The sequence below is a fragment of the Acipenser ruthenus genome, chromosome 1 (assembly GCF_902713425.1).
Source record: "Acipenser ruthenus chromosome 1, fAciRut3.2 maternal haplotype, whole genome shotgun sequence".
In the NCBI taxonomy this organism is placed as follows: domain Eukaryota; kingdom Metazoa; phylum Chordata; class Actinopteri; order Acipenseriformes; family Acipenseridae; genus Acipenser; species Acipenser ruthenus.
Genome location: NC_081189.1, coordinates 68,582,493 through 68,601,245, shown reverse-complemented (window position 1 = coordinate 68,601,245; position 18,753 = coordinate 68,582,493). Strand labels below are relative to the sequence as shown.

Below are 18,753 nucleotides of genomic sequence, written 5' to 3'. Positions count from 1 at the left end.
AACATCAATCTCGGGGCAGCTGGTCTCGACAATAAGAAAATAAGGGCCAAACCGCTGAGCATGAGAAGAACGATCGATCATGGGGCATGCATTCAATATTTCATATGCTGACATTAGTCCGTACTGTTTCATTTGTAATAATGTTGCATTTTGGTATACATTGCTATATAAAGTGTTTCCTTATTACAAATTAAAACATTTGACAGGGTCTCATTACAAATGATTTCAAACGAAACACTGTAGTTATTAAATGAAAATGTATAAGTGTGTGGGGCAGCTTTAATAATGCTATTTCATTTATCACAAAGTGTGGGGAGGGGGGCTATCAGCTAGAGAGGGCCTTGATCCAGAGGGATGCCACAATCACCACCTGGTATGAGTGTGTAGCTGCATCCCCTAATGACTGACATGCTTTGCAGCCAGTAAGAGGCTTTGACCCTGAAGACACTGCTGGGGTGAAATGACCTCAGAAGTAAAGCAGTTGCCAGACTTCCTGGAAGACAAGGCAGGCAAACTGAGAACTTTCTTTAATCTTGTGTAGCACCAGATGTCATTTTAGCTCTAGCATGCATTTCATTCAAAACTGCATATTTGAATCCTGTATCTTATTTCTTAGCAGACGCCGTTATCCAGTATCTTGAATTAAAGTGATACAGACAAGCACTTTAAATGTAATCCTGCTTGTGTTTTCCCCTAGGTGCGATTTATTGGCCAGCTTATTAACCTCACTAAGCACAACACATATACAGTGGAAAGAGGTCCTCATAATATCTGCTTTATACATTTTAAGGCAGTTATTAAGAACCTCCACTTTTAGATCATTAAACTAGCCCCCCCCCCGTTCTTTTAAAGGGTAAAAACAAAATACTGTAGAAATATCTCTAGGTTTTTGTCTAGGAGGATATCTATTGAATTGTCTTTAGCAACATTGAATTAGCTTTGGAGATTTTTCAAGACATTATTATAGATGAGTGAGCAATCACTGCTAATCGTGTATTTGAATCATTAAATGTTGATCCTGCTTCTGTTCCAAAAGTACTGTATTCATTCCAGGGCAGATAACACATTGCAATGATGACAACCAAGGGTAATTTCCAATTCAGAGCGTGTTCATTTGTGACAGTAACTATCTGGTCTGGACAGTACTTTATCATTATGGGTAGAATTATAAATAGGATCACCACGTTCTGTATTAGGAATTACTGCATTTTTTAATCCATTTCTATTTCTGCAAAATGCATCTCAATTGCCAAAGCTATTTTTGAGAATATGCTCAGTGTGGTAAAGATTGTTAGTGAGTGGTAAAGTGGTAAATTATTAGTAAGATGGTACCACATTGTTGCTTGTGTCTGTCAGTTTTTAGGTGCATATTAGGCCTAGCAATAGTGTCACAGTTCACCCTTTTGTTTTTTTGCGTGTATTGTGTACTTTAATTTTTAGTGTGCAGATGCAGTAGTTCAAAACACTACTGATAAAACACTGCTGCTGCTTTCTGAGGTCCATCTTGTGATCTAAACTTTAATCTATGAGACGCACTGCACTGTTAGATGTTTAATTGATGGTTTGCCATGTTTATTAATGTGCTTTAGCATCCCTGGCTATTCTTTACAGTGCTTACCTATGCTTTACCATGCTTTCAGTATGCTTTATTAAACTTTTATAAGGGTAATAACAGGTAAGAAAAGTGATATTAAAGAATTGGTTAGCACTCCTTTTATAAAACCAAGCATGTAGCGGCATGTGTAATCACAAGATGATAGTGTTTAGGGTTTGGTAATGCTTTTTGAGTTTTAATTACACATTATTTATGCAGTTGCAGTGTAGCTATATTGCAATTTCAGTTTAAGTAATACAATTTAAAAGTGTTGTCTTTACTCTGTAACACAGTTACGAGACACTGTTCTATGGTTAGGACGTGCACACCATGTATTTGAATATTCAGGAGCAGCACTGTCAAATCTTCAACTCTGAACCCAATAGCGACTTTATAGCGCACATAATCTGCTTACTGAACGCGATACAGTATAGCTTAACCTTTCCAGAATATCCCACGTTGTGATTTTCCACACAGCTTGGGGTGCCACTTCCTTATCCCCCTCCATGGTAGAAACACCCCTCTCAAGCCAGCACGCTGAAGTGTCAGATATGTTCTGCATTCCCATCACAAGTGTAAATCCGCCCAGGGAGCTGGGCTGCTACACCAGAATGCAGAGGACTCCCAAGGGGTTAGCACCGCTGCCACTTACACACTGATAATCGACTGAATTATTCTGACTAGTCCAGACTCCTATTGCATAGCAGTTTCACCCATTCCAGGTTTTACTAGGGGTGTGACCAGCAACAGTGTACAGGTAACACGCTCAGAAGTGTGTCTTATTAAACTCATAGTAAAACCAAAAAATTGATCAAACTGCTACGCCAAACTGCTACCCCAGGACATGGTGGCTTTTTTTCATCATTATAAGATTTATTACCGTATGGCTTTTTTTTTTTTATTCACTGTCATTAAATAGTGAGCATGTTCAAATGAAAATAATAATAAGGAATTAATAACATTAAAAACAATTTAATTAATTTGTTTTTGATGTGTTTAATTCAGGAAATCATCCTGTATATTGCATTTTAAATTTCCCCCAGCTAACACTATCCTAGCTCATTTCTATATGGTTGACAAAGCCAGTAGAATGTGCAGACTGGCTTCTTGAACTTCTTTCAGTTTAAATGAGAAGCAGCCAGTGCTTTTAAAACCTGTTTCCTTACAGTCAAAGTCCCTTCATTAGAAATGTTTTTTTTCCAGAATTTGGATTTGCTATGAAGAACTGTATTGTTAAAAAAAAAATACATATATATTTTAAGTTCTCAAATCGAGTAGTGTTACACAGTAAGGGGACTTTTGAATCTGTTATGCCGATGAGCTGTAAGAAAGCAGGTTTAATGCATTGGTTACTTCTCCTTTACTGGTTCCCCTTGCTTATTATTAGTCTTGTTACCGGATCCATTATCACCTATGGTTCTGATACCCCCAAGCTTTAGGATTACAGTAGTCTCTGTGTATGGAACACCTCCTAAATCAAAGACTTTGGCTTAGGGAAGACCCTTGGCTTAGGGAACACCCTTGGCTTAGGGAACACCCTTGTGTTGAAACAGATTTTTCCATTGTAAGCACTCTGGCTAAAGGAACAGGAACTTCACTTAAAAGAACACCTTCTTGGCACTGATAGTGATTCATTGCTAACTGATTCAAAACTGATACAGCACTGTTTTGTAACCTGATAACTCATCATCAAACTCAAATTCAAATGGTTTATTCAATCTTTTCAAAATGGACTTGTCATCGCGAGAGTAATCTAGAGCTGTTGCAGTATGCTGCGTGTGTAGGGTGGTGCTGTGTTAAAATGAGCATATTCATAATTACTGTTAGTCGCTGCTGCATTTTTACTGTGTGTAGGTTTGTTTTGTTCATTTAGTTTGTCAGTTAGTTTATTAACCTTAGTTTATTAACATATGCTAACCTATTGCTTTTCTCTTATTTATTCTGTTAATTTGTTGATGCACGTGCGTCATCATGACATAAGTAATAAATACCTTTGTATTTATTGATTCATATTGTGATTGGCCTTGGCATATTGTGTCTGGTGTTCAACTCTGTCTTAGAGAAGACGTCACTTGCTTCCCGAGGGGTGTTCTCTTAGCCAGAGACTACTGTATTGCATTTTTTTCAGTAACGTCAAATATAATACAGAAAAACTGACTAAGAAGGACGGCAAACGAGTGACTATATAAGGCACAGTTGTGTTCAACAATGCACAGCTTTCAACCTGAACATGTTATTAGAGTATAGAAACAAGATGTATATGACAGAAAAAAGAAAATACCAAATGATTTCCTTTATTGTACTCCACTAAATAGCCTAACAAAATCTGAAAGATGACGGCTGTTGTGCCTACAGCAAAGGCCCCCACCCCTATGTGATAACATGCTTCAGATAGCATGAATTGTGACTTGTCTCACAAGTTGATTCCATCATTTAATCTACTTGTGGGCCATTGACTGTATAAAAGAGAAAGGATCTGAAGACCTGGGGCATAGTCCTTTGCTTTCATTTTAATGACACGCAGCCACCACAATAAGTCATGCATAAGGGCAATTCATTAAGTGTGAGTGAGGAAACTTCTGAGATATGAAAATAACATAGAATTCCATAGTCCTTCCTTGCGTGTATTTATTCACTACAGGCTATTTAGTCTCCTTTTGACTTGCGGACTGCAGTGTGATCCTATGCTACATGAGGCCAGCATAAAAATCAATTTTGGGGGTTGTGCCTTGCAGTAGATAGGTACGTGGTAATACAATAATGCATTAATTATGAAGTATTGTTATTGCAACTGACCAGTTACCTTACAATTCTACATTTGATGCTTTTCTGCTAATGAACAATTATTGCTGAACACTATCAACATAATTCTAATTTGTGGAGTCCCCTGCATATTGCTCCCTGTTCATTTTGTGGTGCAAGAGATAACATGGGATGCTTATAAATATTTCAAGTCATAAGCTTTTGCCAATTTTATTTTATTTTCACATAATTGTCAAATATAGGGCAGCCCTATGTCACATTTCATATAAATGTATATCTCAGAGGAATTGCATCGGAGCTTTCTTTCTTTTTATTTCTCTCTTTTTTTTTAATAATTGCAACTAATGCCCTTTGTTTTATTTTGTCTTTCTCTCCTCCGTGCAGAAGCAAGGACCAATGAAAATAAAGTTGAGCCTTGTGCTGCAGTCACCAAATCTCTCAGCTGCAGGGAAGCAGGAACCTTCTGGGAAGTTATCTGGCATTTAGCAGTCTGTCAGACGTTTGCAGCTGCTGGCCAGATCAGAATTCGTTTAATGATTTTTTTTCCCTACTGACCTTTTAATACTAATGCGTTATCTTTTAGCTTCATCTCGTGAGCACAGGCAAGGGGCATCTATTAATCTTTTAATATAATATATAACAGATTCTATGGCTATGTATGTATGTATGTGTGTGTATGTATGTATATATGTATATTTGATATGTTGTGTGTTTTTTCTTTTTGCACACAGAGATTACTGAGAGATGGTGTCGGCTGAAAGGGAACCTGCTCTTTTTAATGAAAAAACAGATCCAAGTAAGTCTTTTTTTAAGTTTATTCACGCAAGTGCCTTTTTAAACAAGAAAATATGTTTTATGCTTCATAGTATTACATCATGTCGGCAATACATTATTACACAAATGAATGCATATTACTGTAGTGTAAAGGGCTGTTTTTGTCTTTGTATAATATACTTTTCAATTAATTATGTGGGATGGGGGAGTATTCTGTTTCTATTGTTTTGTCTTTTAATAAAAAGAGATGAAGTGCTATCTGCTCCCGCCCCACCGACTGAATTGTAACAGCAAATCTATCTTCTTATAGCTCTGAAGAGCACACGTTTTGACTGCTTCGTACTTCAATTTCTTTATTGGTTAATTTACCTTGTTGGAAAATACACACCGATACACAGGTATATATTAAGGTAGTTGGTAAAGGGGTAAGCACAGGGGTAGATACCTGTAGACCCTTTGGGATTAATCCTTCCTGCTGGGTTTTCTATGCTCATGACACCACCCATGTAGAATGACCATTATTAAGACATGCTTTCTCTTTGGGTACTTAATTCCTCCTCATGCTTTTGGGATGTTACTTGCTTTTTGTCATACATCTACTGTATGTAATTAGGACATGAACTGAGTGCAAAAGCACCACCTGCTATACATGTGACACACATTTGTTGGGTTTTAGCCCCTCCTCCTGACAGTTTAATAGAAATGTTCATAAAACAAATGTAATATCGAGAGGAACGGTAGTTCCTTGCGTCAAGTTACAGCGAAGCGCGAGAACTGTCAGTGACTATCTATACAGCAAGGATAGTTTAAGTGTTTTCAGGGTATTGGCGCAACAAAAGTAAATCGGCCAAAAGCACCATTCCACATTTAATTTGTAGTTCCCAACACTCTTACGTGAAATGTAGAAACAAAAAGTAAATACCTGTCATACATTAAGAAGGTAAAAATGTCCATCTCTTCCTTCTTTTTCTCCAGGCTTATTTTTTTGCAGATTTTTGCAAACCCCAGGCACTTATCTACGCATATGTATATTACATGGAAATATACTTAGGAACGCACTTATTTGGCGTCTTTATCGTGTATATTAAACGATTTATTGATATTTTAAAATGGACTAGTCGCACGCATTGCAGGCAAAAAATAAAATTAAAATAAAAATAAAAATTGAAGAGCCCAGGCACTTTCATACATGCATATGTATGTTACAGGACATCTGATTTTAATAACAATCAACTTGCTTTGTCAACATGGAAATATATTAGGGAACACACTTATTGTGATGTCTATATCATTTATATTTAATGATTTATTTCTGTTTTAAAATTGAACATTTGCCTGCATACATGAATACATAGATATTTATGTATTTATTTATTTATCTTGATATTTATTTATTTATTTATTTATTTATTTATTTATCACTATCATATAAAAATGACATTTAATACTGTATGAAACGAAAATAAATATTCAACAGTTCTTGTTCAACTGTATATTAGTGAAGATTTTTGTATAGTGCCTTGCATAAGTATTCACCCCCCTTGGACTTTTCCACATTTTATAGTGTTACAACTTGGAATTTAAAATGGATTTAATTAGGATTTTTTGTCACTGATCTACACAAAATAGTCCATAATGTCGAAGTGGGGAAAAGAATCTACATATTTTTCAAAATTATTTACAAATAAAAAACTGAAAAGTCTTGATTGCATAAGTATGCACCCCCTTTGCTGTGACACCTCTAAATAAGCTCTGGTGCAACCAATTGCCTTCAGAAGTCACATAATTAGTTGAATGGAGTCCACCTGTGTGCATTTAAAGTGTCACATGATCTCAGATTAAATACACCTGTTTCTGGAAGGCCCCAGAGTTTGTTAGAGAGCATATCTAAACAAACAGCATCATGAAGACCAAGGAGCTATCAAAACAAGTCCGGGATAAAGTTCTGGAGAAGCACCAATCAGGGTTGGGTTATAAAAAAATATCCCAAACTTTGACCATCCCCCGGAGCACCGTTAAATCCATTATTAAAAAATGGAAAGAATATGGCACAACCGCGACTCTGCCTAGAGAAGGCCGTCCACCAAAACTCAGTGACCAGGTAAGGAGGGCATTAGTCAGAGAAGCAACCAAGAGGCCAATGGTAACTCTGAAGGAGCTGGAGATATCCATAACTGAGATGGGAGAAACTGTCCATGGGACAACTATAACCTGGACGCTCCACAAAGCTGGGCTTTATAGAAGAGTGGCGAGAAGAAAACCATTGCTGAAAAAAACCCATATCAACTCCCGTTTGGATTTTGCCAAAAAGGCAGAATGTGGGAGACACAGCAAACATGTGGAAAAAGGTTCTCTGGTCTGATGAGACCAAAATTGAACTTTTTGGCCTTAGCGCAAAACGCTATGTGTGGCGCAAAGCCAACACTGCTCATCACCCTGAGAATACCATCCCCACGGTGAAGCATGGTGGTAGCAGCATCATGTTATGGGGATGTTTTTCATTGGCAGGGACTGGGAAACTGGTCAGGATTGAGGCAAGATGGATGGAGCCAAATACAGGGAAATTCTAGAGGAAAACCTGTTTTAGTCTGCAAGAGACCTGGGACTGGGGCGGAGGTTCACCTTCCAGCAGGTCAATGACCCTAAACACACAGCCAAAGCTACACTGGAGTGGTTTAAAAACAAGAACCTGAATGTCTTAGAATGGCCCAGTCAAAGCCCAGACCTCAATCCGATTGAGAATCTGTGGCAAGACTTGAAAATTGCTGTTCACCAATGGTCCCCATCCAACTTGACAGAGCTTGAGCAATTTTGCCAAGAAGAATGGGCAAAAATTGCAGGATCCAGATATGCAAAGCTGGTAGAGACTTACTCAAAAAGACTCATAGCTGTAATTGCTGCCAAAGGTGCTTCTACCAAGTATTGACTCTGGGGGGTGAATACTTATGCAACCAACAAATGTCTTTTTTTTGTATAATTGTGTGTCACAATAAAAAATATTTTGCACCTTCAAAGTGTTAAGTATGTTGTGTAAATCAAATGGTAAAAATCCCAATTAAATCCATTTTAATTCCAGGTTGTAACACTACAAAATGTGGAAAAGTCCAAGGGGGGTGAATACTTATGCAAGGCACTGTACATAAAGGTCGCCATGCTTTCATATATTTTTACTTTCAAATGAAAAAATGTATTGTAACGACCAGGACAATTGCTTTGTTGTTCAGTTTGTCTTGTCTGTCTTTTATATATGTTACATGTATTGTAAGGGGAATGGGACGGGTCACTTCGTTAGTGAATGGGGAGAATGTGTGTTGTTGTTTACAGGGGGTTGCAGAGCATTTGAGAATTCAACACCGTCTCCCTGAGTTAGGGTTGCCACCTGTCTGGGTTTGACCGGACAGTCCGGGAATTGGCATCTGTGTCCGTGTGGCAGGAATTAACAAGCCTGGACACCCTGATGACCAGTTTTTAAGTGAAACTCATAAGAAACACCAACCTTCCTATAATATTTTCTTGGACATACATTAGTTGCTTAAACGATTTCCACTATCTTATTAGAAAAATGTACTGTTTAGTACTGATCTGTACATTCTACTTTGTCCCCAGCATTTGAATAATGCTGAAGGGAACGAACATAACCACGTGATGTAAACAATCCAAGTGAGGGGTTGCAGTCACGTGACCCCAGCAGGCTACCACAGAGCATAATTCTTATACCTTCAGTCATAGGAATTAGAAAGATATAATTTATGATGTGCCAGGTACTTGAAATTTGTGACCCCTACTGTGCAGCCCTGGTGAGCGAGCACACTTTGACGTGATTTGACCAAGATTCTTTTTTCCTTTTAAGTAAACTAACTTACCGGTACATTTTACCAACTAAGAAACAATACATTTTCAATAGTTTGTTACAAAATACGGTACTAATATGAATTATATACAGTATTTCTATGTTGTTCGTATATAAGCATTTAACATCTTTAGTTACATAGACTCACAATTAAAACAATGTATGTGACATACTTGGTATAAGAGTTTAATAACTTTGTACAGGGATTAAAAAAAAAAAAAAAAAAAAAAAAAAAAAAACTTTTGTTACACGAAGCCTCAGTAACTAGAATATGTATATTTCCTGTAAAATCTGATTCAGAAAGTGACAGCTAAACGGTTAAGCTAAGTTGCACCGCGTGAACAATATGTAAGGTACGTGCATAACGATTTCTGTTCAGTTTTCAAGTTGCCGAAAATTACAGGTAGATGGATGCTATTTGCAATTATTCTGCTTTTAAATATGTTGTAAATGGTGATGTTTTCCGTGATTTCATATTAGTTCAGTAAAATAATAAATGTAGCATAATGCATTCTGTTAACTGTAAAGACATATTTTATGTAAGGACTGAGATTCACCAACCTGCTTAATTGTGTTAAACTCTATTACAATACTGCAGTTTTGACAGACCAAGGCTGACTGAGAAATATGCCCGGGTTTGGTCTGAGTTCTACTTCCTAAACATGATCACGTTACAATATACTAAATGAACAGATCAAGCTTATTATGATAGTTTGCAAAATTAGATGAAAACTTTCAATACAATCAGGATAATACATAATTATTTACAAAATCTTGTTAATCTCGTTACTTGTTAAAAACTGTAACTTTACTGCAATATTGATTGCAAATGTTGGGAAATGGAAGGACAAACTGGCGTGAAAGCTACGGTGCCTGCATTGCAAGCTCCATTAGAAGCATGTCTTGGGTTTGATTCCCACACAGGGTTTAAAATTAAACTTACATTTCTTTTTAAATGTATTTTATTTATGTGAAATAAACACATTTTTTATGTGGAAAAATGTAGTTGATATGAATGACACTTTCATTGAACATACATACTTTTGCACACATAACCTTAACATGCATATATATTGTTGATAGTTTATATTGTATGTATTTGTGGTGTACTATTGATGAAATAATATGAAATCATGATCGAATTTGGATATGTCAATTCCATTATGCTGCATCAATTATTATATTTATTAAAAAAATAAAAAAAACACTTTAATGTATGTGTCAAATTGCTGCTGAACATATGTAGCACCCGGGAGGGGCACTTGTTCTTTCTGATCAGGGTGGGATCAGCCAGGCAGAATACCAGAAGGAAAATATGAACTAGACCACACTACTATGTCAGGCAATGAACATCGTTTTTATTAAATACAGGTGGTAAACTATACTTAACAAACAGGACAGATCTAGAATACACAGTCACAGCAAGCGGTTTGCACTGCCCGTTAATTAAAACAATAACTAAACACAGAATTACAATTTAAAACTAAAGGGCAGTGCGGCTCAATACCTGCACAGAGACGGGGCTCACGAAAAAAGAAAAAACAACAATAAAACCAATACAGCCCGTCTCCAGCACTCCTCTAAAACCCCAATGCCTTTTAAAATACTAGTTTAAAAACACATACATGACAAAATGGAAACCAAAAGCGCAGGAAGGGAGATGCGCCTCTAAATTCGGCGGCTCTTTCCTTCCTGTTTGTCTTCCTTCCACCCGCTGAATCAGAGAGCCCCGCATCGGACGAGTGGGAGAGAGCACAGCTGGGGGTGTGGCGCCAGGAGAAGCCGCGGCACTCAGAGAGGGAGTGGGATGAGGTCATCCAGGTGGTCATCGAGTCGCTGCCGGAGAGACCGCAGCCGCTACCAGAGAGTCCGGCGCCGATGGAGGGAGAGTACCCCGTGCCACCAAGAGGGAGCGTTCTATGCTGCCAGTGCCAGAGCCCCAGAGAGAGAGCCCAGCATTGCCAGAGTGCCCAGCACTACCCCCTGAGAAAGAGAACCCTGCACCGCAGTTGTCGCCAGAGAGCTTCACTCCACAACTTCCGTCTGAGAGAGAGTGTCCCGTGCCGCCGGGGAGAGAGTGCCCCGTGCCGCCCAAGAGAAAGTGCCCCACACTGCCAAAGAGAGACTGCACAGCAACATTAGCGAGAGTACCTCCTGCTGCCTGGAAGAGATTGTCCTGCGCTAACAGAGAGAAACCCTCCGCGCCGCCAGAGCCCCAGAGAGAGAGCCCCACACCGCCAGAGGCCCAGAGAGGGAGCCCAGCGTCGCCAGAGGCCCAGAGAGAGAGACCAGCATCACTGCCCTAGAGAGAGTGCCCCACACCGCGGCTGCAGCACCCAGTCCTTGCCAAACAGCAGCCGGGTTCTGTGCTAGCTAGCCTCTGCCCCGCTGTGTTGAGGAGGGCAGTGGTCCCAGGAAGACCGGACCCAGGAGGGACTGCCGTCCAGGACTGACACGGGGGTCTGGGATTGGTGGCTGCCCTGGAGCCCCATGATGCGGCCCAGCCCCTGAAGTGGTCGTCATATTGCATTGCCCTCAAACGTGCTGCCAGGACCCATCTGTTGCTGTGCTGTGCTGTCCTCCGCTCTGGCAACCACACATGCTGCCACACCGGGACCAGGTCAGTGTAACAGCGGGTCAATTTGGCACTGCTTGGGACTGGACGCTGGGGGGGGGGGGGGGTGATGTTAGTGTCATTGTATTGCTGTGAGTAGGAGCGCGTTTTGTGTCTAGACAGTGCTGGCTCACTAACTGGGGTGTCACATGCACAGTGCAGCTGTATGTAGATGGGGTCTGTGTTGGCTGCACTGTGTTTTGTGGTCGGTTCCGCCAACCAGCTGTTTGCGCGAGACCTAGGGTCTGAGTAATTGGACCGTGTGTATGTAAATGTACTCCTGTGTGTGTGAGCCAATAGGGCTTTAAGGGGGATCACTATTTAGGAGCTGCCTGCGTGCAGCTCGGGTCGTGTTGTGGTTTTCTTGTAACTGTGTGTCCTGGAGCTGTCTATCTGAGCAAAACCATTTAATAAGAGGGCGTCCATTTGCCTGCTGTTCCAACGCTTCAATAAAAGTAGCAGTTTTCATTGCTTTAAACTGCATCCTGTGTCGTCTCCATTTCTTCCTGCTGTGGACCAGATACGCTGCCACTACAATATATAGCAGATTTTGATGTATCTGGAATGTGAATTGAATGCATTGATTGCTAGATTACTATTTCTAGTAATTGGATAAGGTGTTAAATGACAATGAGTACCGGGTGCATTTAATAGATGTAATGAGTCCTGCTTTCAATACGCTCTGATGAAGACAACATGTCAAAACACGTCAGCGTACCTGTTTTTACCTTGTTTTTAATGAATAAAGTATGAATAATTTACACACTTTTGGGATATAAACTTTTTAGGGGTTGCTGTCCACGGTCGGCTGTGGAATAGCCTGGACTCGAACTGGCGACCTCCAGGGTATAGGGCACATCCTGTACTCCAAGCGGATGAGCCACTCGGGAGCCCCGTTGACAGGAGTCAGCTGTGAAGAAATCGGCTGACGCTATGTCAATGGCTGGGGGGTGGGACTATACGGGGTGAATGAATGGATAAAAGGGCACTATTTTGTGTCCTCTCTGGCTCATACAGGAAGTATAGTGGAGCGTGACTTCACGGCAGAATCCTGAGACTCGGAAGGGAAACTGGAAATTCTGGAGCGAGTCAGGGAGACAGTGCGGCAACTCCAGCGTGAGACACACAGACCCGGTGGTGCAAGCAAGCTACGCACCGGTTATTTACTTGTCACTATCTTAGATAGTTAGCTTAGCGGGACTGAGCTGTCCCACAGTGTGTAAGAGAGGATATTGAGCAGTGCCTGTTTCTCGGGGCTCCCATCGCTAGAGGGAGCAACGAGCCGCGGTTAAAAAACCTGCACACTTTATTTTGTAGTTTTTCCTTAAAGTATTTTGTTTTCCTTGTTCCTTTCGCCTTTTCATTTATTCGTTTTTTGTTTTACACACCTGCGTGTGTGTTGTATGAAGACGGGACACAATGCTATTGCTGGTAGAGTGCCACGAACTGTCACAGAAACACCTGCCAACTGAGCACGGACTAATAAATCTGGGTGCCTGTGCCGGTGTTTCATATTTGAGCCTGGTGTCTGCCTTGTGTTTTCCAACACCCTTCCACAGTCAGAATGAAGAGGATAATGGTCCCAGAAAACTGTTAAAATAATTCAAAGAGATGGTAATTTTAGAAATGTCCACTAGGGGTCGGGAAGCACTTGAACTTGTCTCTCACAGGGTTAATTAGCTCATTGTAGGAGCAGCTGAAGTTAAGCTGCCTCCAATCTGGTAATCAAGGAACATATTTAAAGGGGTTCTTTGGTTGTGCTCGTTGTTGGCGAGTAGGAGATGGTTTGGAGACCTGTGTGTCGACTTGGTCAAAGGAGAAGGAGAATTATTTTGTTTGGAAAAGTAACCCTGTAGGAGTACAAGCCGGCAGATAAGATGTGTAAGTCGGAATAACATTTGTCACTTGGAAACTGCAACCAGTATCGATCAGTGTGTGTTTTCTGTTTATTTTGTTTTGTTGGATAAATGGCTTAGCCGTTCCAACCGCAGTCAGGGAAAACTGTTTTTTTTTTTTTTTTTTTTACTGTAAATAATAAAGCACATGGTTTGTTATGGAAGATCAACTTCGGCCTCCAAGCACTTTATTTGGATTTATTTCTGCACCACAGGTTAGCTTGAACAACGCAACACTTAGCATAACGGTCCTGGGCCGGTGTGGTGACCCTCTGCCTTCCAGGACGTGGCCTGCCCCTCACAGAGCCGGTTTCCTGGTTTCTCTGGACTAGTCTGCTGATTGTTGAAGCAGAACATCTCATTCTCCAGACAACTTGTCTCACAGACAGGCTGCCTTCAATCATGCCCATAGCAACAAGGCGATCTTCATTACTCAAGCGGGGCATGGTCTTATCTTTCACTGTTCTTGCATTAATTAAAATCATGTCTTTTCAAATGGCTATTTATACAGATTCTTAATCAACTCATTTTGGCATTTTTAACACAACTCAAATAACAAACCTTGAGCACCTGGCATTTTTATGAAATCACATGACTTGAGCTCAGATTTTGTTATCTCAAGGAACAATACTACTCAAACAATCAACAAACCTATCTGCTCACTATTTAAAATGCAAATAACATTATGTATGTGCCCAATGAGCTTAGCGCAATGAAACTTAGACTGTTGCATTTTCATTGTGCATCAGTGTGTGTGTGTGTGTGTATATATATATATATATATATATATATAATGGCAGGATTTGAGCCCTAACTAGTCATACTTTCACTCCAACTACATAACCGCTATGCTACACAGATTCACATCTTAACCCTTTCAACAGACTAGGCTACTATTTACATTTACCCTATCCAAACGTCAATACATTGCCTCAATATAGGCTGAACAATGTTGCTATTCCTGTAATGTGTGTGTTATAAAGTTAAAAAAAGCTAACTTGGCTTGTATTTTTCATGCATTTGTTCCACGATTATTGTTCCTGAAAAACGTAAGCCAAGTTAGTAGAAACTATTGGGGCAACCTTGGCCCCCATCAGTTTTACAGTTGTGCCTATTTGATTTGCTTGGTGCTGGGCAAGGTTGCCCCAATGGTTTCTTGAAACTTGGCTTGTGTTTTTGATTTCTCTGCTTTAAATGGCTGGGCACTTTTGATAACTTGGCATTTTTTCACATTTCCAATGTGATTTTATTTCAGATATATTGTACCTGACGCTCATTAGACAAGTTAGTAACAGCAAATTAATGTGTGTGTTTGTGTGTGTACAACCATATTAAATGCATGAAGTATTGGGTGCTGCTGCAAATATTCTGATAAATATTTGGTTTTCAAAGTTACAGTTGCAATTAAGGTATTTAATAAGTTGTTCTAACCAAAAGCTAAATCAATCAACAAAGGACTCCCTAGCCAAACAGATTGGATTTCATTTCCCCCTTGAACACTTCTCATACTTGGGATAAGTTACATATAATTGACAGTTACTGTATTCCACCAGCAACACTAAATGTGTTTCTGCTTTGTGTCATGACTTAATTCATGCAGATATTGAATATGTTGCTGTGGAAATCACTGGGGGGAAAATCAGCTTTTTCTGTTTTTGCTATAACTGAAATAAAGTTTTTTTTAAAATATTAAAAGTAGCATTCTGTTTAACCCAAGTCATGTATTTATATTAATAGCAGGCTTCCACCTTTCCACTAAGCAGATTCCAGACCTCTAATAAAACTGGGCAGGCTATTTCAAGCACAGCGCTAACATTTAAATACAAGTTGAGTTATTATCAAATTTATAGTTATGTCTTTAAAGTGTAGTGGGACCAAATTGCCTTTTCTGAAGAATGAATGCATTACAGGTCAGATAAATTTCACTCCAGTGTTTCCAGACCAGATAAATGAGTCAACCTGCCTGCTGGTGTTGTCAATAAAACTTGAGTTGTCTTTTTAGTCTTTGCAAAAGCTTGACATAAATTACACACGTTCATTGTATATCATTGCATGGTTACTAATGTATTCTTAACCGCTGCAATGAGACATCGGCTTTTCACTGGAGAAAGTCTTCCTGTCAAACAGTTACATGCAAGGCAGTAACAATACTATACTAAAGTCATGTTTAGAAATGTTTATTCAGGCCTTGTTTATCAACAAGTGAGTTAAGTTTAGTTCTGATATTTTTGTGGCTTTTTTTTTATTATTGATATCTTCACTTAGAAAAACATCTATGTTAAAACGTAATTGATTCTGAGATGTTTTTTATCTTAAAAAGTCCAGACCGCTGCCCCCTCCTCCAGCTAGGCTTGTTAAACTGATGCCTCTGTCTGATTTTTCAGTCTGATCCAGTGATTTGGGGCTATTATTATCTGAGCTCTTGAGTCTCCAGAGCTACCAAAACTGATTTAAAAACAGAAGGTAGAAAAATTAGTTTTTTTTTGGGTGGTGTAAGTTTCCTCCCTCATTAATTTAACAGTGGTCCAATTTCATACAAGCTATTTGAGGTCACACAGTTTCTTTGTGCTGGAGCTTTCAAGACATACCTGAGAATTGGGTTCTGTTAGTAAACCCTGTCTGATACCCAATCTCATTCTATGAATATTGTTACCAGTCCTACTTTGTAGTTTCAGACACAAAGGTAGTTTTAGCTGTAGGGATACGCACGAAACATGCTTACCATTATGTCACTCCTATGCATGCTTATGTCATTACACACATCAGTAGAAGGTTATATGTGGCATTTTAAACTGTGTGTTATCACATTAAGCTTTATGCTAGGCTTTTACAGGAACCCACTGCTACTTTTCTAAATGGGCTGAGAAGAAGAAATTCTTCTTTAATATGAGAGAAGTATTTTTAAAACATTGTGGTGTGCTATACCCTTTTTTATTTGACTGAATATAATGTTAAGTAGTAGTTTCAGTGCTTTTCTGTTTTCACCTTATTTTACTTTGGTATTTGTTTAACTTTCCCCTTGGCGTGAGCAGTATGATGTCCTTGTGTAATCGTTAATCTCCGAGGCATCTTTTATGGGGTACGTACTGTAGCTCTTGTATTATTTGTATTGACTAACTCTGCTATACTGTGTAAAGCACTTTCAGATGACGCTGTCCTGAAAGCCACTATATAACATTTATATGTGCATCATTAAAGGTTACACTGACTCTATAGTAAATAAAACTGGAAACATTTTCAACTGAAGACAGTAGAAAGTTTATTTTTGTAGTACTACATATTCTACCATTCTGTGTTTTATATGGACGACTTACACCAACTCTTGCTCTACTGTGAATGCATGCAGCCTTTGCTATGTTAATCCTACTTTATTGAATCTGATAGATCTGTGAAAGGTGTTGCCATGATGCTTGCAGGCACAGTGTCCATCTGATAATCCCTTAATATTTCATTTCAAATAATTTGTGTACTTATCCTTTTAAGGTTTGACTTGACATTAAAAGATAATGTGCTTTTTGTTGGCTTTAAAGTCTGCAGACTAAAATATAACATTTGTGCCTTTCAAAAATATTTTTTAAAAAAGAAATAAAACTTCATTCTAGAATACAAGTGCGGTGGAGGCTGTTATTGTGTACACATAATTACATTGTATGTGATATACATTAATTACATGACATACATTAAATTATATATGTGATATACATTATATGAAATTCTATTAAAGCAATAAAAAGGATTACAAAATTATTTTGGTGAAGCTGTAATTCACTGAAATATTAGGCCTCACTAAGAAGGTTTTCAAGGCAGTCCTCGCTGCTAGAAATGCTGTAAATTTCTGGCTTGTGAATTTCTGGAGCATATGTGTGGTTGGCTGCAATCTTGTCCCCTCCACTGCAAGCCATATTTAACATACAGAAGGCTTCCTTGTGTTTTAATTGGAAGGTGATTTCTCAGCTTTGTCTTCATGCTACTGGCAACGCTGAATGTTCTTTCTACTGTTGCATTAGATATGGGTAGTTTCAACATAGCCAATGCAAGTAAAGACACATGACAGAATCTTCTGTCTCCTGCAGCATCTCTGTCTTCATACACTTCAAACCAGAAGGATTCCCCCGTTGCTTGTTTCCAGGTCTTGTTAGTTAAATTGCACCACACTCTCTCAGTTTGCATTATGTCTCTACATATAGAATGGAACTCCTGTATATAGATTATATGCTAAATACTACAACAATGTAGCATAGACTTTAAAAAAAAAAAAAAAAAAAAAAAAAAAGTAAGTCAAGAGCCATACAAAATCTGCATTTTGTCTATCTACTATTTTCAATACGGTAGAGAAGTGCACATGTGTGGACTGTGGAGGGGTGATGTGTAAGGCGGGACTAATGATAAAAGGAATGCAGTATGGATACTGCAGCAGTCCATCACTGTCAGAAGGTGGGATAAATATGTATGGCTTTGATTTCCCCCCAATCTGGCAACTCTGACTAGAGCACAGACCTAAACTGGCTTTGGCCCCATATGGCTTAAAAGTGGTTAGTAAACGGGTTACATGAGGGCTAGGGATGACACGAGAAGTCAACTATTCTAATGTAAAAGTGAGTTGATGACCATACAAACTGGTAGTGGACTAATTGCACCCTTGAATTTCAAAGCAGCATTTTTAATACTACCAAAACCATTAACTTAACAAATAGTACTTTTTGTTTAATTAATAAATAAATAAACTGTTGTAGCAATCTCAATATTTTAGATCTGTTCACCTGTTTGAATTGAAGTGGAAAGTGCAGTTACAGATGAACGAAACAAGTGAGTAACATATATAAATGACTTTTTATTACATTAATAAATAGTTTAAAAAGATACCAACACGTTTTTTAAAAATAGTGCACGAACAGCGAAGTGTTATAAAACAGTATGTTCACAAATAGAGCACCAGACATTATCAGAGACATGACTTATACATTTTTTTGAGTGTCTGCTAGTCAACTATATATTTTTTACTTACTTATTTTATTTGTCAGAGCATCATACCATTGTATTACTTTAGTGCAATGTGAACATGGCATACATTTTTAACTTGATTTAGCATTGTTATGCCATTCTGGTAGAAATATCAAGTGCATACTGTTACTAATAGTTGCAGGACATAAAGATTTGCATTGTTTTTTTAACCTCTGTCTTGTATTTGTGTGATGTTTGCCATCACTCGGAATGGTTCTGCTGTTGTTGAGTTTAACTGGCTGAATTCTTGTTTGCAGGCCTG

At 38.8% G+C, this 18,753-nt stretch overlaps 1 protein-coding gene across 3 annotated transcripts in view; it reads left to right on the top strand.

The window, feature by feature from the left end:
* LOC117421560 (type II inositol 3,4-bisphosphate 4-phosphatase-like) overlaps positions 1 to 18,753 on the top strand; it is a 353,781-nt gene that overhangs the window by 22,511 nt on the left and 312,517 nt on the right. For all 3 annotated transcript variants that reach the window (XR_009329315.1, XM_059028317.1, XM_059028321.1), the window contains exon 3: positions 5,089 to 5,153. Coding sequence is in view for 2 of the 3 variants with exons in the window: in XM_059028317.1 (XP_058884300.1) it covers positions 5,089 to 5,153 (65 nt within the window). In the remaining variant the exon portion in view is untranslated. The remainder of the gene's footprint in view (positions 1 to 5,088; positions 5,154 to 18,753) is intronic.